The sequence below is a fragment of the Nuphar pumila genome, chromosome 11, assembly GCF_984573655.1.
Source record: "Nuphar pumila chromosome 11, dmNupPumi1.hap1.1, whole genome shotgun sequence".
Classification (NCBI taxonomy): domain Eukaryota; kingdom Viridiplantae; phylum Streptophyta; class Magnoliopsida; order Nymphaeales; family Nymphaeaceae; genus Nuphar; species Nuphar pumila.
The window spans coordinates 114,102,271-114,124,324 of NC_143259.1; the positions used below are offsets into that span (position 1 = coordinate 114,102,271).

At 37.6% G+C, this 22,054-nt stretch overlaps 1 protein-coding gene and 1 long non-coding RNA gene across 2 annotated transcripts; both read left to right on the top strand.

Moving 5' to 3' along the window:
• Positions 1 to 4,523: 4,523 nt before the first annotated feature.
• Positions 4,524 to 12,905, top strand: LOC149822931 (uncharacterized). The gene is made up of 2 exons (XR_016425783.1): positions 4,524 to 4,742; positions 12,245 to 12,905. It is a non-coding gene; the product is annotated as an uncharacterized LOC149822931 (long non-coding RNA).
• A 6,818-nt stretch (positions 12,906 to 19,723) lies between these two features.
• On the top strand, positions 19,724 to 21,606 carry LOC149822932 (phytohormone-binding protein-like). The gene is made up of 2 exons (XM_089980412.1): positions 19,724 to 19,904; positions 21,317 to 21,606. The coding sequence occupies exons 1-2, from the start codon at positions 19,724 to 19,726 to the stop codon at positions 21,604 to 21,606; spliced, it is 471 nt and encodes a 156-aa protein (XP_089836538.1).
• Positions 21,607 to 22,054: the final 448 nt, after the last annotated feature.

Sequence of the window (22,054 nt, forward strand, 5' to 3'; positions counted from 1 at the left end):
AATGGTAACTCATCAATATATAATATTAATTTTATAAGTATTGTTGCAAACTTGTGTACTAAATCTTTTGTCATTTAACTTCGCAGGAAGCAGAAAAAGGGGGCAGTGTACCATATAAGGATGTGTTTGTTGAAACACATAAACGGAAGACCACGGGAGTCTTCGTATCAGAGAAGGCGAGAACGACAACGGTATGTATTTATTCTATTAATAATCATTGCAATATATATGCAAGTTATCATAATGTTATCATTAATTATTAATGAATACTTTAAACATTATTTTGTAGGATGCATATGAGCAACAGATGGTAGAGCGATATGGCGATGATGCTACTCAGCATCCATCATTTGATCCTACAGCATGGGTGACTGCAGCAGGTGAACCCAAAAAAGGTCGCGTGTTCGGGTTTGGGAGTAATATGAACACTTCACCAGTTATTGCTTCTTCCAGTTACGGCTCACCGACTTCTTGCGCCGACATAAGCTCCAAGCAGCAGACTATTCTTTCCGGTGATGATGTACGTCAGATCGTTACGGAATCACTGAATAACTACTTCCATGACATCGTCGCCCCCCTTTTTTCGAAATGAGATCAACAATCTTGTTCTGAACAGGGGATCTTCGATTCCAGGTCCCTCTCAGGTATAATCATATATTCCGTTTTCTGTCTGCCTTAGAACACATATGAGCATAATCAAATCACATATATAACTTTTTGCCTGCCTTAGAGCACATATGAGCATGATAGAATCAGATATAGAGTTTTTTGTCTGCCTTATAGCACATATGAGCATGCTATAATAACATATAGAGTTTTTTTATTGCCTTAGAGCACATATGAGCATGCTATAATCACATATAAAAAATTTTGCCTGCCTTAGAGCACATATGAGCATGCTATAATCACATATTCAGTTTTTTGACTGCCTAAGAACACATATGAGAATGATAGAATCACATATAAAGTTTTTTTGACTGCCTTAGAACACATATGAGCATGCTATAATCACATATTCAGTTTTTTGACTGCCTAAGAACACATATGAGCATGTTATAATCACATATTCAGTTTTTTGATTGCCTTAGCACACATATGAGCATGATAGAATCATATATAGAGTTTTTTTATTGCCTTAGAGCACATATGAGCATGCTATAATCACATATAAAGTTTTTTTGTCTGCCTTAGAGCACATATGAGCATGTTATAATCACATATTCAGTTTTTTGACTGCCTAAGAACACATATGAGCATGTTATAATCACATATTCAGTTTTTTGACTACCTTAAAACACATATGAGCATGCACAAATCACATATAGAGTATTTTTACTGCCTTAGAACATATATCATTTATGATAGAATCACATATAATTTTTTTTGCTTTGCCTGCCTTAGAGCACATATGAGCATGCTATAATCACATATTCAATTTTTTGATTGCCTTAGCACACATACGAGCATGATCGAATCACATATATAGTTTTTTGCCTGCCTTAAAGCATATCTGAGCATGATAGAATCACATATAGAGTTTTTCTAGCTGCCTTAGAACACATATGAACATGCTATAATCACATATTCAATTTTTTGACTGCCTTAGCACACATATGAGCATGATAGAATCACATATATAACTTTTTGCCTGCCTTAGAGCACATATGAGCATGATAGAATCACATATAAAGTTTTTTTATTGCCTTAGAACACATATGAGCACATGATAGAATCACATATAGTGTGTAATTTATTTCATTATATTTTGTTTATCAATACTGATTGTTCTTTTCTTGTGTAGGCTGCTAGCGATAATCAGCGGAGCGGAGCTGAAGGGACAGATAAAGACAATGAACAAGAAGACGCACAAAATCTTGGCGATGATTAGAGAACTGTGTTGAAGAAGTTCTATTTTTTTATGTTTCCTAATTGTAATTGTTGAATTGTAAATAATTAAACTTGTTAATTTTAAGGTGGAACGATTAATTGTTGTAGATTCTTGTTATATGGAATTTTTTGTGTGGTTTGTTTTTTATTTACAGGAAATATAAATTGTACCATTCTCGGTATTTAATTTTCAAATAATTTTTTTTTAATTTTTTTTTGTGTTTGCGACGGAACCATCCGTCGCTATTCATATAAATCTAGCGACGGCATAGCGACGGAAGTAAATCCGTCGCCAAGCCGTGGTCGCCGTTTAGTACCGGCGGATTGGCGATGGAATATAGCGCTCGTTAGTCCGTCGCAATTAGCGACGGACCTGGCGACGGAATAAATCCGTCGCCAGTTAGTGTCGAAAAATTCGTGACGTAAGCATATCGTTGCCTCGTTGTCGCTAATCCGTCGCTACGCCTGTTAGCGATGGATTAGTGACGGAATGTGGTCGTCGCTAATCTGCTGCTTTGTTGTAGTGATTATGGAGAACTATCTGGGTCTTGTCCAAACGGTTCGAGTCTTTATTTACAATACCCAAGACCCAACTCATTTTCATTATGGGTCTATATTTTGAACCCGAACACTCTTATATATTGAGCGCGTAAGGGTACCTCACAATTCAAAAGTGTCTCTACGGCTGAAGAATGAGTGTGTTCTTGGGCCATCGTAGAAACATAGATGGGGTCGACGACGAAAGGAACAACGAAACTTTATGACAGCTTTTTCGTACGAAATGAGAGTATGGTTAAGTGCTCAACTTACACTATTGGAAGAGGTATGGAATCGCTCTGCCGATAGGAGGAGGCTTAGATCTTTTGTCTTGAACGGAAACAACCACCGAAGCACTTGTCTCGGCCTTTGGTCATGGTGGTGGGTCAACTTAAGCCGGTCCCGCTCCTGCTATCCCTGCTTCTGTCGTCGCGGAACCAGATCTCTTGCGTGATAAAATGATTTTGGCTCGCAATAAAGCGTTGCCCTGATCGGGCAACTATGGAAACGGGGTCGAACAACCACTGCGCTCGAATGAGAGCCTCTCGTTCCATGCACGCATAAACATTTTTTTGGAAGAAAGGAGTTGATCGGAACTGAACAAACTTGGTGAGAAGCGCTCCATTGCATTGCCATTTTGTTCCCCATTTGAGAACCTATGGGTCCACTAAAATCAGGTTGGACCAGGTAAGGTATACCCAAAACGGTTACACCCTTAACTTGAACTACATGATAATTTAGTCCCATATTGATTATTAGCATCTCACAGCCTATTAAAGGGGCATCCCCCCTACCAACAAAGTAAGCATGGGTTGGCTGCTCTGATTAACCGGATTCATCTAACAAAAAAGAAAGTCGACAGGTTTTGGGCGGGCTAAACTCAAAAATATTTCAGGCCAGGCCCGATCTGATAAATATCGAATCGGGCTTTCAGTGGCCTAGATCCGTTTCAGGCATGTCGGGTCTTACTGGGCTCCGAATTGGGCTAGCCTGGACAGACCCAATGGCCGCCCCAAATTTCAGTCCTATATTTTCAGGCATTGCATGTGATTTTGGATGGATGGAAGGAATCAAGAGCAATGGACAAGAACCGTAACCCATTTGGAGAGCCAAAACCAAAAAATGATGTGAAGGGAGAGTATTTATAGTGGCTTTATTAAAATATAGCATCCACACTACAATTGTATATGAACCCAAGGCCTTATCTGAGAGAGGATCAATACCTTATATAGAAAAGTGTGCAAGGTCCCATGGATGATGTTCATGATTAGCAAGACAAATGGCACTAAAAAAATCAATGGAATTGTTGGTAGTGGTGCCAACGGGTCTGGTTTACCCGGACCTGACCCAGACCAAATCCTATAGGGTCTAGGTATGGTGACAAATAAAATGATCCTATTAAGACCTGGATCCGGACCCAAAGGTCATGGATCCTTGTGAAATTTTATACCAGACTTGTGCCCGACCTGAGTTTTGATTAAGACTCATGATTTTTTAATGTAAAAATAATAAAAAATATTTTTTTACTGGGTAGTCTGGTTCATGTAGATCTTATCGGGTCCAGGTATAGTTTCTCTTATAGTAGACCTGATTAGACCTAGGTTCGAACCCGATACCATACCCAAAAATCTGGTTCAAGTCTGGTTACACCTGGGTCCAAGCCAAACCTGACCGGTTGACACCCCCTTAATTGTAGGTATCTGTGGTGAGCGTGCCATCACGGCACACTTTGAGTGTGCCTCTTGCACCGGGCTGCCCTCCATCAGCTTTTGGCCCCACAAGGATCAGGTGCCATCACCACTACTATTGTATATTAACCCAAGGCCTTTTATGAGGGATGATCAGGACCTTGGGTAGGCCTACCAAATTGTAGGTCTCCACTTAGATGGATCTCACAAGGCTTTCCAATACCATTCATCATCTAGATGAACAGCATCAAGGGCTGAAAAATGGATGGTTAATATTTGTTCAAGCACCCTTTGATTGGTGGGTTTGGTATCTTGAAGATGAGCTTATCCGTTCTGGCCTTACCAACCGGACCTTATCCTCTTTGGCCTTATTTATCATGACAGCTAAAGCAAAGTAGCTAGTTCGTTTTCTCTTGTTTCCTTCCTCGACCCCAACCATCATCACCATCTTGGAGCAATGGAAAAGTAGAGGGTCACATCATGGTTAAAGTGAGCCTGGAGATTGAAGGAAATTCACAGAGAAGCTAAGCTTTCTGTTGTCAAGGGTTGCTCTAAATATGATGAGCAAAGCGGAGATCCTAGAAGGAGATGGAGGAGTTTGCACAGTCATGCTCATTCATTTTGTCCCAGGTAATTGTTATGCTGCAAACTCCCTCCAATACAGTTTCCCTCCCTATGATGATACCTAGATATAGTCATTCATCATCACTATCACCAAACTGACGCACATGCAAACTGGATTTACTTTTCTGTTAGTTGTATTCCAACTTTGGATCATATTGTTCCACGTCTTTTTTGTGGAGGGTATATCAAGTCAGAGGCAGCTCAGAGAGATTAACTAGAGCCATGGATGCTCCAGACAAAGCTGCAACATACAAAATGTATGGCTGAAAATAATCCTAAAACCCTTTGTTTGGGAGGCCGTTCGTATTGGATCCTAGTATGGATCTAATGTAGTCAAATGGGTCTTGGAATCCAATGACCCACTTCTCAAGTGGGCATTAAGATAAGCACTACCTGGATTATGGTAGGCCATTTTCACATTAGATTTTCAATATGTTTGAGAATTCAATGAGACAGTTAAAGCTGGATATAACAGCGACCCAAGAAAGGTTAAATTTTTTAGCCCCTGCCTCTGCAGATCACACTAAGAGGTTTCGATATTTTTATCGAAGAACCCCCCTGAAACAGGACGTTAATCAATTCTCACTTCTCTCCTCATGTCTTTTCGGCGTACACCCTGATCCTAAATCCTTCAGTGATATCAAAGAAAAGGTTATCAGGTGTGCACTATGGTAAATGATAGCCTTGAGCTTTCCTCATCGAAAAACCCAAGAACCACCAGGCTCCACCGTGGTGCTGTCTGAGGAAAGAAGTTGTAGGTGTGAAACAACTGCAGTGGAAGCAGAGGACACTTCTCCATCGAACGGCTATGTTCGATTGATTGTGTTACTGACATCAGCAGACAAAAAAGAAAAAAATCAAAATCAAAAGAGGAGTAAATAGAGAACCCCATGCGGTAGCCTTGCTGATTGAGTCAGAGTTAGTGGAGTCACTAGAGTTCGACGATTACAAAAAAAAAAAGGAAAATCTCTCTGTGTAGTCATCAAACTCTAATGACTCTTGCCACTAGAAACATAAGAAGAAGGAAAACCTCAACATCTAAGGTAGAGGGAAAACTTTCCTGAATCTGTGTTTGCAATCGATTTTTAGTGGAATAGCATACTCAAATTGGGTCAGCTTCCTTACTAAGATTAGAGGAGGCAAAAACTCCTATGTGTGCAATATAATAAAATTTTTTCTCATCGACGGTGGTTGTAGCATAAGAAGTAATCCCTACCAGTCTCCGACAACAGGCTGCTGAAGTCTGAGGTAGAGGAAAAACCTTATTTCCACCCAGTGGGGTGCATGCTTCTAAGGCAAACCCTGATTCGGGGTTTGCTCTTGGCATAAAAAAGACGAAGGGAAAAAACCCTTTCCATCAAGAGGTCGTTGAACTCCGGCGACCCCTGCTGACGGTTACATTAAGGTAAAACTCCCTTGTCACAAGGTTACCAGTTTTTTTCGGCAACCTTTGACACTGATTTAGTAAAAACAAAAAGAGGGGGGGAAGAGGCTCACGGAGTTGGATGAGAGGAGTGTCCAAGACGTCAAGATCTTTGGTGGGGGCAACATCCCTATTGTTCCCAGGAATATCAGTTGCAGTTGATTGGATCTGGTTCAGGTTCGATGTCCCTAAGTTCAATCAAGAGAAAGAGTATACGCCAATGTAGGACTCATCATCTACTCCAACATGGGGAAGCTCTAAATTTTTGCTAGTTCCAGAGGAGAAAGAAGAGCTTCGATGACACCTTCATCGGTGGCAGCATCGGTCGGCTTGCATGGCGGTGCAAGAAAGCAAACGATGATAGTGTTCGGCGCCCCATCAGAGATGACATCATTGTTGTCAACGAGCAGTAGGACTCTGGCCGGCTAAGATGATGAAGTCCCTCCGCTGGTCAACGGTAGCTAGAGGGCGGCAACACTGTCGTAGGATGGACGAAATTCCCCAGGAGACTGGTGGTTGTCGGATCTTTCGACGACGGTGACGATGAGGACGAGATCCCTCAGAAAGCCGAGCAATTGCTAGATCTTCCGGTGAAGGCAACAGCCACATCCGCACCTTTTTAGTGTCTCTCGTGTTTCCTCTTTCATAAAAGAGGGAAACCCTAAGAGTTTCCCTTTTACAAAAGGGTGACCAAAAGAAAAACAACTTTACCGTCTAGTTTAAAGTACCGGTTCAATTTTTTTTAGTGGATTCATAAAATTTTTTGTTATTACTTTTTGAGGCCCTTGTTATTTTTTAGGAACAGAGGCTCTGTTTCTGGATTTTTCAGAAATAGGCATGTCCTCTGGCTAATTTTTGAGACAGAATCATATTTTCTGGTTTGTTCAGAATAATTCTAAAGTTTTTTTAAAATTACAGAAAACCGCCTAAAGTTTTTATTTAATTCAGAGATTTCTCAATATTATGTTTTTAATGTGCTGATTTGTTGATTTTACCCAGAACTATTTATAACTTTTCTGATTTTGCAGAAAAGTGTTTTTGGTTAGCGGAATACCTTCTAAAGCGTCATCCTGACAAGTTTTAATCTAGTTAGTACAGGTATTTTCATAAAAGACCTAGTTGGATCTGGTAAAACTTTTGGATCCTGAAATTCTTTAAGTTATTGCATTGTTCTTATGCTTAATATTATGTTCATGTTTTGGATCATATTATATATATATATATATATATTTTTATGGATCAAGTTTAATTGGACTTTATTTCATTTGCTGTTATGCTTTGTTTAAGAGTGGATCTGATCAGTATTAGATCAGATACTTGGGTCTGGTAAGGTGACATAGACCTAATTTGATCTAGTAAAGCATATTAGATTTGGTTGAACATATACAAATCTGGATAGATTAAATTAATTTAGTATAGATCCAGTTGAATTAGTTTTGGATCCAGACAATGTTATTGGATCTAGTTGAACTTGAACAGATCTAGTATTGGGTTTGAATGCTCGGATATAGAATATGGATTTAGATTTGATCCATGCATGTTTTGGATCAAGTTAAGTATATGTAGAATTTGGATCTAAATTTGATCCATGTTTTTTATCCAATTAAGTATATATATGGAATATGGATCTAGATTTGATCCATGTTTTGGATCCAGTTAAGTATATATGAAATATGGATCTAGATTTGGTTCATGTTTTGGATCCAGTTAAATATATATAGAATATGGATCTAGATTTTATTCAAGATTTATGATTGGATTCGGATAAGTGTTATTCCTGAACATGGGATATGGATCTAGTTTGATCTAGTTTTGTGATAGATTCAAATGAGTATGGATCCAGAATTGATCCAGCAACAAATTTATATATAGACATATAGTATATGGATCTAGATTTGATACAAGTTTTGTGTAAAACTTGAATAGTATCAGGCCAAATATTTGGATCTAATAATGACATATATTTTGTATGGGTCCAAGTTTAACATGGTTTGATCCAGATAAGTAGATTGTTGGATATGTAGTATGGATCTATTTGCATTTGAAATATATGGTTTTGGATATGGAATTAGATTATAGTCAAATCTTGATTTTATTTAAGCTTGTATGGAGATCCATTTTATATTGATCTTAGATAATATCTCAAGTCTGCTTTTTGATATGGACTCCTACAAATTCAATAAATTTGGATATATATATATATATATATGTGTGTGTGTGTGTGTGTGTGTGTGTGTGTGAATCTGGTAGAGGATTTGAACTTAAATATTCAAACTTGTGGTTTGATTAAAGCTTTGGAATTGACTTATCATATTTGGCATATTCAAATGATATAATGGATCTAGTGTATATCCAAATTGGATTTGTGTATGAAATTTATGACTTACGTCATGATGAAAAAATAACCTAATTTGTGAATAATCTCATGATAGGGATATATCATGAAGGAGAAATCCAACTAGTGTATGTAAAACCATATGATATCATGACTTAATGCGAATATTGCTTAAATGCAATGCATTGGAATAGTGAGAGTTGAATTTTAATTTTACACTTTCATGTGAAGATATTTATCTATAATAATGATAAATAATCATAATGCTTCCTATAGTATGTTGATATGAATACATGAAAGGATATTTTTCATGTTTTAAAGTTTTTGCATGAAATGCTAAACGGTGTTGGTCAGTCACATTTGTGACTATTTGGATCCGGATATACTGATATAAATTGATCATGTAATTATCAACATGTGATAATGTACACTAAAAGTGAGAGTATAAACTATGATGTAAAGTTAAAAAGTAGAAGTATTTGCTATGATTGGCAAATCATGGACTTATGAATTTCATAGTACTCTACTAGTGCATGTCTATAATATGGTTATGGAGGAGCCACAAGAACCCTATAACTATGTAAAACCCACATTATGATGTATTCATTTTAATCTATAGAATGCATGATTTAGTATACAGTAAATAATGAATACTTAAAATTTATGACATGATGAAAAAATAACCTAGTTTGTGAATAGCCTCATGATAGGGATATATTATGAAGGAAAAATACAACTAGCGTATGCAAAACCTTATAATGTCATGAGTGCAATACATAATGCACTGGTTATGATGAAATATGGGTGTTCGCCCCATATAACCAAGTGGAAGATGTTGGATCCTGGTATGGATCAAGTGTAGCCAAATGGGTCTCACTTGGAATCCAATGACCCACTTTTCAAGTAGGCATTGAGATAAGCACCACCTGGATTATGGTAGGCCCTTTCCACATTGAATTCTCATCATGTTTGGGAATCCAATGCGACTGTTAGGGCTGGATAATGGCTATCCAGGGGAGGTTAAATTCTTCATCCCCTACCTCTGTAAATCACACCAAGAGGTCTCGATATTTCAATCAATGAACCCTTCTAAGCAGGCCGTTAATCATTTCTCACTCCTCTACTCGTGTCTTTCTGGTGCACACCCTAATACTAGATCCTTCAGTTCATCTTATGCATGAATGGTGTCGACCTCTTAAGTGATATGCACCCTCTTTTTGATGTTGTTACTTGACAATTTTCTGATAAACCACATTCAAATCTAAACAATTTTCCTTTTAAGCGTTGTTAGCTGCAACCAATTTTGGCCTAGCAATGACCTCTATATAAAAATTAACATAAGCATTTTATAGACACATTACGGACTCATGCCCTTATCTGTTTTACTCTTTATGTCAATTGTTCTATAGATATCTTTATTATGTATCTACATAAATCAATGCATGATAACAGCTTCACCATATTTGTCTACCAGTAATCACCAAATGAACATGAGCCCCACTTCAAATGATGAAACCTGTGATTGTCTCTGAGGCTATATATCTCTACCTGTAACTAAAGAAATGTACTTTATGGCAGAGTGACAATCACTGCATACTCGTGACAATCACTGCATACTCTAAGGTTGTTCATGGCGCTGATCACAGCTCTTTTTCTCATTTCTTTGATCAAAGCAATCAAGGTATCCAGTTTCTTGAATATTTGATCAGATCGTGAGTGTTTTCCATCCTCAGCAAGAAAAGAGTGCACTTCACCCCTCATCTCTATCCAACCAATTACACCATGATCCTTCTTGATTCCTCATGCTTGCATCAAATCCCTTATGTTTTGGGCTTTCAGCCAATTTACTTATTTTGTAAATGAGTTATTTTGAGCTTGGTTCTCAAAGTATACAGTCCAAATAAAACTTATTTTTTATTTTGAAAAATACATTCTTTTTGTAAACGAGCTAGCTCGAGCTCAGCTCTGGGGCTTGCCATGAGCTCAAGCTCGGCTCCGCTCACCATAACAATAAGCCGAACTTAACCACCCTTTGTTCATTTCATTAGGTTCGTTTACCATCCCTATCTGGAGTAGCTCATATAAGATTGAGAAGCTAAATCAATGTCTATATGTGAGTTGCTCCCAACCTGGTTATCTGAACTTGAACAAGGGTTGTTGATTTCATGGCCGCATAATATCTCCATTTTCATTCCCAGCAGATTATAGTATTGCATATAAAGAAAATAACCACAACAACATGCAATGCAAGTAAAATTTAAATTGTTAATGTTACATCATCTTATCATTTCCTGGGAGCAAAAAGAAAGCAGAGCAGTTCGAAATAGCTGCCCTTAGTTTCATTCGTATAAGGCTGGTGTCATAAGATTGCAGTTCAAGCCTTCAGTCATTGTTTAGCAGGTAAGCTTTCACATACTTGACTAAGGTCAGCGATGATTCCAATGTCTTTTCTGGCAATGTAGAGTTTTCCACATCACTTTGCATATCATATACTGCAGTTGCTTCCACTAAAGAATTTGTCTCCCTGACCTGAGTGAACCAGAAGAAGACCTGGTATGAGGTAAAGCCTTTGGCAAGGTGCCCTCCCTCAAGAACCTTTATGCCTAAGTTGTGTTGGGCCTCATGAGCTTCAATAATCTTCTCCTTTTGGTATGTCATATAGTGCACACCTGCCCATATCATGACCATAATGGCATGTTACCAAAGAGTAACCTATGGGGGCCTTGTTATTACAGTCTAATGCAATCCTAGTGGAATCAATTAATTATATAACCTATAAGAAGGCTCAATGCAATATTAGTGGAAGGAGCATCTTTCATTCAGGTTGAAGAAACTAGGAGAAAGGGAAGACTGGAGAGGACTTGGAAGTCCACCAAAATTGTGGAACAAACCAAAGATGTTGTTCAGTAGAAACCAATGTTGTCTTAATTGAATCGAACCTGCCTGAATCAGCCGATTTGTATCAAATCAGTTCTTCAATGATTTTCGAGAAAATCAGCTGAATCAGTCTTTCAATTTTTACCTTTTAAAATTATACTATTTATTGATTATTTGATTGTTTAGGCAATAAATACATATTTGGGAATTTGATTGGACACTATAAGCCATCATTTGCTCTATTACTGTATTTTCATATAACTTTCCTATTTTTTGAACTTCTTGGAAATATTATTTTTGTACTTTTTTCAAAAATCAAAATTTTATAAAAACCTATACAAAATTATTCGATTCAATGCTAAATTGACCAACTCTTAAAATTGCTTAAAAAAACCATTTGGTTCAGAAATTGATTCTAACAAGCTTTTATATTTGTTAGAGAAAACAATGTCAGGTATGTATAATGTTGTCTTGGACAAGAACAAGCGTGAACATTGTCAGAATAAGCAATTTAAAGTGTTGGCCAATGTTTGTAGAAACTCACTTCTTTCCTTCAAAAAAGACAATGCTGATAGAAACCTACAAAGAAAAAAAATAGGCTACCAGGGCTCTGCTCATCCTGTAGGTGACACTCATCAACATCACCAAGTTCATGGGACGTCACAAGTTCAAAACCACAGGTACGCCTTCTTTGCTATGAGGTCAAAGCAAGGTGTATCCTTGGTTTGCAAGATGAACTTGGAGTTTTATGCCAATGAACTCGATGAACCCTCCGGTTATTATAAAAAAAAAAAGAACTCAGTTTAGTGAATCAGTTTGGTGATAATGATGACGATGATGCATGACTATATCATAAAAGACTTTTACCTGCAGGTACATCATGGAGATCTGAAACCATCCTACAGAGAGTTCACATGGAAACAATTACCAGAGCCAAAGTGAATGAGCATGACTGTGCCAACACCTCCATCGATCTACGATCTCCACTTTGCTGACCATATTTTGTGCAACCCTTGACAACAAAAAGCTTAGCTTCTCTGTGAATGCCCTTCACAAAATCTCCAGGCTCACTTTAACCATGACCTGACACTTCACTTGCTTTGCCACAACTCCTTGATAGCGATGATGGTCGGTGTTGAGGATGAAGACGGAGACAAGAGACACCGAGTACCTAAGTGCACCATCTTTCACCTGCTACCAGTAATCACCACATGAACAAGTTTTGTTGGTATAAAGGATTTGGAGTTGGACCACCACCATCAATTCTTTCTTTGTTTTGGCTACGAAGGTAGTTAAGGTCGAGGGTTACAGTTTTAGCGGGGATAATGTATTGTAATCAGCCACCACAGATACTTTTCTTTTATATAAGATTCTGGTTTTGGCTTTCCAAATGGTTTGTAGCCACTCATGGCCAACTCTCCTGATTCCCTCCATCCATGGATGTAGGTAGGGGTGTAACTGGGTAGGGTATACCTGACCCGACCCAATGTTCCAAACAGATTATACCCAACTCTATCCGATTTTAGTTTTCTCATGGGTTTAGCTCAGGACTAAAATATAGGCGGGTAATGAAAATGAGTTGGGTCTTAGGTATTGTAAATGAAAACTGGAACCCGTTTGGACCCGCCCCGCTTTTTATACTTGAATTTAATGGTTTCCTATAATGCAAAACTTAACCGATCCAAATCCAACCTGATTATGTACTCAAACCCATTTTATTCTTGAACTGACATGAACCCATACTTGATTTGTACCTGAACTTATTATGTACCTAAAGCTGTTTTACAGGTCAACCGACCTGATACATACCCAATACATTTTGAATATGATATATCATTTAGGGGTGTAGCTGGATCGGGTATACTCGACCTGACTTGATATCTTGAACTGATTATACCTGACCCAAACCGATATTGGTGGACCCCTAGGTTTGTGTTAGGTCCAAAATATAGACCTGTAGTGAAAATGGGTCAGGTCTTAGGATTGTAAATAAAGACCTGAACCTGAATGGAATTGACCCAATTGTGTACCCAGACCTAAATGGTTTTCCATATTTTAAAACCAAACTGACCCAAGCCCGACCCGATTATGTACCAAAACCTATTATACACCCGATTATGTACCCGACCCGACTATATACCTAAACCGACCCGTACCCAAACCTACTTCATATTCGATCCATCTGAAAGTTTCTAATTGATAAATTGTATATATTCAATTAAACATTCAAAGATGTTGATGAACTTAGAATTAATATGCATTGAATTTTTGTAATCTAAAGTTCAATTCCCTTTTTGTCGTGAAAATTTTCAGATGAAAGTGAATCCTAGAATAATAGTCAAGAACTCTTTGAATTTTATATATTTTGAATATGATACATCATTGATTTTTTTCTTTCAACTTAAAATGTTTGATTGGCATGGATATATTCTTTTTATATTCAGATTTTGACATTATTTACGATAGTTATCAAGTTTATGTTTTGTTAGCATATAATCCTCTTCATAAACAGTTGATTCCATTAATATACATATTTTTTATTGGCAGGTAATTAGGTCAACACCGAACATATCAAGACCCGAACCCGTTAACCTATATGGGTATACTTTTTTCAATCAAACCCAAACCCGACCCAAATCAAAATGGATCTATTTAAGACCCGACATAGTTATACACGACCCAATGTATACCCGAAATTGTTTACCCATATGGGTACACAGTTTTTAGCCATACCCAAACCCGAATTAGAATGGGTCAGATTTGGGCCTTACTTGTAGACCGGATCCAGAATCATGTCGGATAAGACCCAGCCCAGTTACACCCCTAATATCATTGATGTCTTTTTATTTCAACTTGAAATTATTGGTTGGTATTAAGATATTTTTTACATTTAGATTTTGGCATTATTTAGAGTTATTAATAAATTCTCATTTATTAACATATAATCTTCTTAATGACTAGCTAATTTCATTAATTTACATATCTTTTGGTTGGCGGGTAATTAAGTCTAAAATACCAATCATATCAAGACCCAAGTTGAAACCAAAGCTGTTAAAACTAGAACTGATCATACCCGAACCCATTAAACCATATGGGTCTACATTTTTCAGTCATATCCAGACCTGAACCAAAATGGGTTGGGTCTCATTCTATTTCTTATATTCGATTAAAAAATGGGTCTATTGAAGACCCGTCTCGATACACACCAAAACCCGCTAAATTTTCAGCCATACCCAGACCCAGACCTAGACCTAAATTAGATCAGATTGGGTCTGGGTCCAACTTTTACACCTGATTCAGAATCGGATATAATAAGACCCGAACACAAACCCGACCTGGATACACCCCTCGATGTAGGAGTGAAAAGGAATTGTACACTGTTGGATATACAATTCCGATCTGGCATATTATTTCTGGATTCAGATCCTTCACACAAGATCCAAATGTTCTTATGGATAGGACTCAGATTTTCTTAATCGGATCATTTTCAGATGTGAATCAGCTTTAGACTAGCAATTTGGGTTGGATCTAATTTAGTTTCGGATCAAAATCTGATCCCATTGCATATTGTACATGCAATGAATATGATTTGGTTATGTTTTTACCTGATCCAATATTATCACAGATTTTCTAGGGAAGAGGAGATAAGGGCCCTAGACCTTATGAAAGTAGGTCTCTTTCGTGTGAAACAGGACGAAACAAACGCCTCCCCCTCCCGGGAAAACGGAGAAAGTACATTGAAAAAGCTTGATTGGAACGATCCTTCCTAATTATGTCCAAATATTTGATATTCAATCTTACATCTGAATCCGATGGACAATCCAAATCCACAGTTCACGTTTAGTAATGCTAAAGTTCAATCCAAATCCAGCTATGCACCTTGAAAGTTTTACAAAATTATAGACCATTGATTTTGGAACCTTATAAAAACTTATTCACGCATGGGAATCAAATAATACAAAACCCGGTTTCTATGAAAACAAGCACGCAGAACACATCTGTAAGGTTAGAATTTTGAAAAAATACTGAAATTTTCAGGAAAAAAAACTATTTGGTAACGGTCTCAAACCTACCCAATGAAAAAATTGTGGTGGTTTTTTTTTTCAAAATTCTGACCGTACATGTGTGTTCAACATGATTGATTTTCTAGAAATTGACACTTGGATCATGAATTTTGGATATAAAAAATGGTATTTAGAGTCTCAAAAATTTATGAAAATTATACACCATTGATTTTTTAAACTTATAAAAACCTATCCATGCATCAGAATCAAATGCTCGAAGAATATAGATCACATCTATAGGGTCAGAATTTTGAAAAAAAATACCAAAAATCCAATAAAACATCCATTGGGTAGGTTTGGGAGGGTTTTCCCATGGGTAGGTTTTCATTCTGGATACTCATGCATATGGTTGCAAGCGGGTTTGATAAGGCTTGACCTGACACTGGGTATGTTTTTGACGAGTGGTCCTGTTTTAGATTCAGGTTCAGTCAGATCTCACAATAAAATTCTGGATCTGGTTGAGATATGAATCTTTTATGGTACTGGATCCAATGAAAACAGATAAAATATGTTGATTTTTAAATAAAAGAGATTGGGTTAGACCCCATTCCAACCCAGATCCAACAATATATTTTAATCTGGTTCCGACTTGGATATGGATAACCTCAACCATGTTTGTTTTGGATCTGACCTATATCCAGATAGAAATACATTCTGCATCAGAAATCTGGCCAGGTCCAGTTCATGCCCGGGTCAGAATTCTGACCCGCTTTCAGCCCCTACTTAAGGGTCTTTGGAGAGCCTAATGGTTGAGTGCTTTCTCTTCAAGCGCTTAGAAAGCCAAAAGGAAAGGAAAGTCTCTCTCATTCACGTAAAAAGATCAGGTGCAATATGATTTCACACTTTTAGTGTACCACTGCACCTGATCACAGCCATCTTGGAGATATGGTTTTGTCAGTTGTGGGACCCAATAAATTATGAAGGGCGATCAGGTGCAGCACACACTAAAAGTGTGCAATCACATTGCACCATATCCTCCCTCCTCATTCACCTTAATTAACTTGCTAGCAAATGATGAAGAGCAACAGTGGAAGGCTAAGGGGTTTGGCTCAGTGGAAGGGACCTAGGCTGCTAGATAGAGAGTCAAGGTTTCATTCTCATGGGAGCAAGGCTACTTATTGAGGATGAACAACTGATTTTTAAATCTTTTTAAAATTCTAAAAAAATATTATTGTAATAGGTATGGTCTACGTTTGGTTCATGTAATCCATATAGGATCCGGGTATGGTTTCTCATCTAGTGTATCCAATTGGACCCAAGTTCACACCTGGTACCAGCATCTCAAATCAGATCCGGGTTTGGTTCTACCTGGCTCTCAACCAAACCCGACCCCTTGACAACCCTAATTATTATACGTGCAAAAGACCGTGATATTTGGTCAGCCGCTTAAAACATTAAAAGATGTGATATTTTTTTATGACAACCTCACAATTTTGTTTGTTTTTTTTATGAATCATAATTTTTGTTGTCATATACACGTTTTTAACTGACATATCTCGAGTTTTTTTTTTCATATAATTGATATTTATTCTTTTTTGCACTTTTCTTATTTTTTAGTTTTATTAATTTATTTTTCTCAAAATTCATCAATAATAATTTGAGAAGAACAAAAATTCAACTTCTCACGACAATTTGGCTGCCGTTATTTTGTGTTTTAAACTTTTGTAGCTTATAATCAAATATATAGAGATAGCTTGGCTGGTCAATCAGCCTATATTATAGAATCAACCAGATTTTATGGCATGAGGGTATGCTTTACATAAAATGAAGCATGACCAAGTTCGTGAACTCTACATCTGAAACCTAAACACGTTAATGAACTTGGTTACGTCTCGTTGCATGCCCAAATGAAAAAATATATATTTAAATAATTACTACTTGCAATAAATGCCATGGTTTGGGGTAGTGGGATGGGCCGTTGGCCTCGGGTCAGGCGATCCAAATCCCATGGATGTCACTTCTTGTGCAAGCTGAAGCATGGCGACTCCTTTGCGGCAAGGGTAAGCCCACAGAGTTTTACGGTGTCAGCACAGCTACCCCGTAAGTATGAAGGCAAAGCCCGTTCGGCTAGCAACTTAAAGGGGCGGTTTTCTAAGAGAAGTTTCAACCTTAAAAGACTACCTAATTAGTCTTAATTAAACCTAATTAAGATTTCTAATGGGTTAAGAAAAATCTTAATGTGGGTCCATATTTGGTTTTTAAAGCTTTAGTTAAAAACAAGGTTTAAAACACTAAAGCAAAAATGAAATTTAAAAATCGATTTTTATTTTTTTCAAAGTTCTAATTTAATTAGAATGCTAACTAAACCTAAACTAACATAAATATCCTCAAATGTGGTGCCACTTATTGTGGGCTCCATTTGAAGAAAGTTGTAAAAATTAGAAATTGAATTAAAAATCAGGTTTAAAACGAATCCAGATCGTTTTTCTAAGAAAAATATTTTTGAAATAAAGAATGTAAAGCCCTGGGGTTGCTTAAATGGTAAATATTGATTTAAAACCCAGGTTTTTTGAAAATGATTTTGATAGAAAGGTTTTAAAATCGAGTCTTTGATCTTGTGGGTGGTTTCTCTATTTAAATATAAAAAATAAATGTATATGCCTAAATATCTCCTTGGATGTCAAAAGTTAAGCAAACCGGAGAAAATTGGCCGAGCTATTGGTTACTGTCAGTTTTGTAAGCTAAGCAAACCAGAAGTTGGTAGGGATGCAAATGGGTTGGATCTAGGATTGAGGTTTTGCAATTTTTGGCCGTCCGGATTCAACTGAGATCCAAATTCTATTATTTTCAACTTAAATTTTTTTTTGGTAAATGAGCAGGCTCATGCTTCTCTCATTTAGCTCAAGTTTTTCATGAGTTATCGGCACGACACAAGAAACAAGCCAAGCTTGAACACCCTCTGTTGGGTTTGTTTTGGCTCATTTACCGGCCCTAAATAAAAGTTACCTCATCCGCTCATCGTGCCTTTTCTTAGGGTCTGCCATCTTAGAAAGGGGTGTCGCAATTCACGCTTTTCAGTGTACCCAGTTCAACAATTTCCTAAGGGCCTGTTTGTTTGCCAAATTTCATAAGGATTAGGACCTCTTTCCTACGGGAGGTGATGCATCACGCGATTCTTTCAGTGGGACCCACGTATTTCATATGAAATGGTGTGTTTGGTATGAAAACACAGTAGCCACAAAATACAGTATCTTTCTACTAGAAAATCTTAACATTGAGATTTGTGACAAGCATGGCCTAGTATTTCGGATGCATTTACAGGCGTTGCACACGCCCAATCCAATAGGAATGCAAACGGATCGGATATGGGCCAGATCCTGCCTGGTCAGAATCTAAATCTGATTTTTTTGCACCTGATCCAAATCCGACTCTGAATCCCAGAAAGATGCAATGATCTTATAGCTAAAATTGAACGGGAAACTAAACTATATGTGAACATATTGGATCTGGTAAAAACATAACCAAATCATATCCATTTCATGTGAAAAATGCAACGGGATCAGATTTTGATCCGAATTTGAATTAGATCCAGCCTAAAATACTAGTCTGAAAGAGATCCACGCCTGAAAATGATCTGATTAAGCAAATTCAAGTCTGATTTGGATGAAAATATTTGGATCTTGCATGAAGGATCTGAATCCAGAAAGAATATGCCGGATTGGAATTGTATATCCAACAGTATCCATCCCTTTGCAACCCTACATCCATGGATGGAGGGAATCAGGATAGTTGGACATAAGGTAGGGGTGTCAATGATCAGGTCCGGTTCGGACCCAGGTGGAACCAAACTCATACCTGATTTGAGATTATGGTATTTTTTTTTATCTTTTTTACATTGAAAATTTGTGGATCTTAGTCAGAATTCAGGTTGGGCTTGGGTCTGCTATGAAATTTCACAAATCATACCCGGATCCATATACTAATCGGACCCGAACCCAGATTCTAATCAGACCTTCCTGTTTAGGTTATGGTGTGGGTCGGGTCCAGGTCAAACCCGATCCACTGATACCCATAACATAAGGGGCTGCAAACCATTTGGGAAGCCAAAATCAAAATCTTATGCAAAGGGAAAGTATTTGTGGTGGCTCACTACAATATATTTTCCCAACTAAAATTGTATATGAACAGTCGGCCTTATCCTACCCATAACAAAGAAAGATGCTACTACTAACAATAAGATATAGCAGAAGCTATAAAATTAGGAAAGATAGTGCACTTAAGGATTTGGTGTGTCTTGTTTCCTTCCTCATCCCATCCACAGCACCAACCATCGATCATCTCCCTCTAGATGGCAAAGGAAGTGAAGGGTCGGGTCATGGTTAAAGTAAGCTTGGAGATTTTGTGGAGAGCATTCACAGAGAAACTAAGGCTTATGTTGACAAGGGTTGCACCAAATATGGTGAGCAAAGTGGAGATCATAGAAGGTGATGGAGACGTTGGCACAATCATGCTTATTCATTTTGGCCCTGGTAATTTTTTTCCTGCAACCTCCCTGTAAGACAATTTTCTCTCTCTCTCTCTCTGATGCTACCTACATGTGAAAGACTTTAGATAGTCATATGCATCATGATTATCATCATCAAAGAGACCCACATACAAGCTGTGTTTCTTTCTCTGTTTTCATTTTTTTTTTTTTTTTTTTTGGGGGGGGGGGGGGGGGGGGTGGGGGTGCTTTTTTTGCAAATGGTCCTTGTTATAGCCTATTTGAAAAACAGTCTCTGCCTTGCCATTTTGCAAATCAGTCCCTGCCTTTTCATTAATCCTTGCACCGTTAGCTTACCTGACAGTAACCATTAAAGTAGAACAAATCAGGTGATCTGTTGACATCTTCACGTTCTACATGGACCTCATGGTCCATGTGTACATTTGGACGGTGAAGATGCCAAATCACTTTTCTAAAAGTGGTATCACATGTGGTAAGCGGTCTCCTGAAGCTGAAGCTGAAGGCCCAGGTTCGAATCCCTCTGCCACATGGGGCTTAAGTGATATCTGATAGGGGTCTGCTTAACCCATCTTGCATTTCAAAAAAAAAAGTGATTTGGCAGATCACTTGATATGCTCTCTCATTAAAGGGCTGTCAAATTGATGGTTCTGCCCTTTAAGAAGCATAGTGACAAACGTTTTTATCGGCAATTTCTCATTTTTCAAAAACTAGTGAGAAATTGAAAAAATTTCATAAATCTCACATTTTTTTCGGCAAAATCTCGGCAATAAATATAAATTTTATTTTTTATAAGAAAATATTAATAAAAAATATTTAAGAATAAAAATACACAATTTTTCGAGATAAATAGCTGTTTAAAAGATAAATATCACGTTTAAATCGCAGTATTTATGTTTTTTTCATAAATCTCACGATATTTTGAAATTCTGGCAAGAAATTGCCATTTTTAACTTTTAGGCAATTTCTCGCGATATTATTGCAAGATTTTCATAAATCTTGCGATATTTGTCACTATGTTCAGAAGGACCAATTTGCAAAAAGTTAGTCGTAAACTAACAACTATTTGATGAGGGGCATTCTGCAGGCCAGTTAACCACGGCATGGTCAAACTAACAGATGTTGACAGAAGGACCTGTTTGTAATAACAAAGAAAGGTGATGACCATTTTGCAAAATGGTACAACGCATACAGGAATTGCTTCGCTCATAGAGTTCTTTAGCATACAAATTCAATTCGGTTTGCCTAGTGTATGTTGATTTTGTACTTATGACATCTCGTCAACTTGGTGACATTCATGAGCCTGGTAGAGCTCTCATCGGCTGGTTTCTTTCTCTTTTAGTTTTTATTGAACACCAACTTTTGTGTTCCACTTTTTTTTTTTGGTTTTTCTGTTAAAATGATGATTATATAAGTTGGTGACATTCATGATATGTGCAGGTGTGCAGCAGATGGCATACCAAAAGGAGAAGATTATTGAAGTTGATGAGTCTCAACACAGCTTAGGCATAGAAGTTGTTGAGGGAGGGCACCTCACCAAGGGCTTTACCTCATACAAGGTCTTCTTCCGGTTCACTCAGGTCAAGGAGTCCGATTCGCTAGTGGAAGTCACTGCAGTATATGAGATGCAGAATGATGTGGAGAACACCTCATTGCCAGAAAAGACATTGGAATCATCACTGATCTTTGTCAAGTATGTGGAAGCTTACCTGCTAAACAATGAGGTCTGAATCAGCTGGGTTTTGTGACACCAGATTTGTTGTATGAAATGAAGTTACAAAGTTGAGAGATAAGAGCAACAGAGTTGGCAGTTCAAACTGCTGTGCTTGTTTTTTGTTCCCTGGAAATGATCAGATGATGTTCCATCCGCAGTGAAAACATTTTACTTTGCGTTACATGTGGGCAATTTCTTGATACGCAACTCTATAATGTGTTAGATTTTTTTTTTCTTTTGGACAGAGAAAGCTAGGGTTAGGCAGACTCCTACCAGTTATACAACTATACCATTTGTGATTCCAACTTGCAACGTCCCAACACAAGGTGAGATGCACTAACTGCAACTGCCAGACAAGGAGCCCCCATTGGTATAATGTGCTAGATGTGAAATCAATTTTGTCCAAGCTCATATCATGCAAGCTTCTAAAAACTTCCCAAGCATGAAATCATGCACTTCTTTCC

Bases quoted from the DNA above. Each gene is read 5' to 3' on its own strand.
- LOC149822932 (XM_089980412.1), top strand. From the start codon at position 19,724: ATGGCAAAGGAAGTGAAGGGTCGGGTCATGGTTAAAGTAAGCTTGGAG. The intron at 19,905-21,316 runs GTAATTTTTTTC...TGATATGTGCAG, and splicing joins GCTTATTCATTTTGGCCCTG to GTGTGCAGCAGATGGCATAC.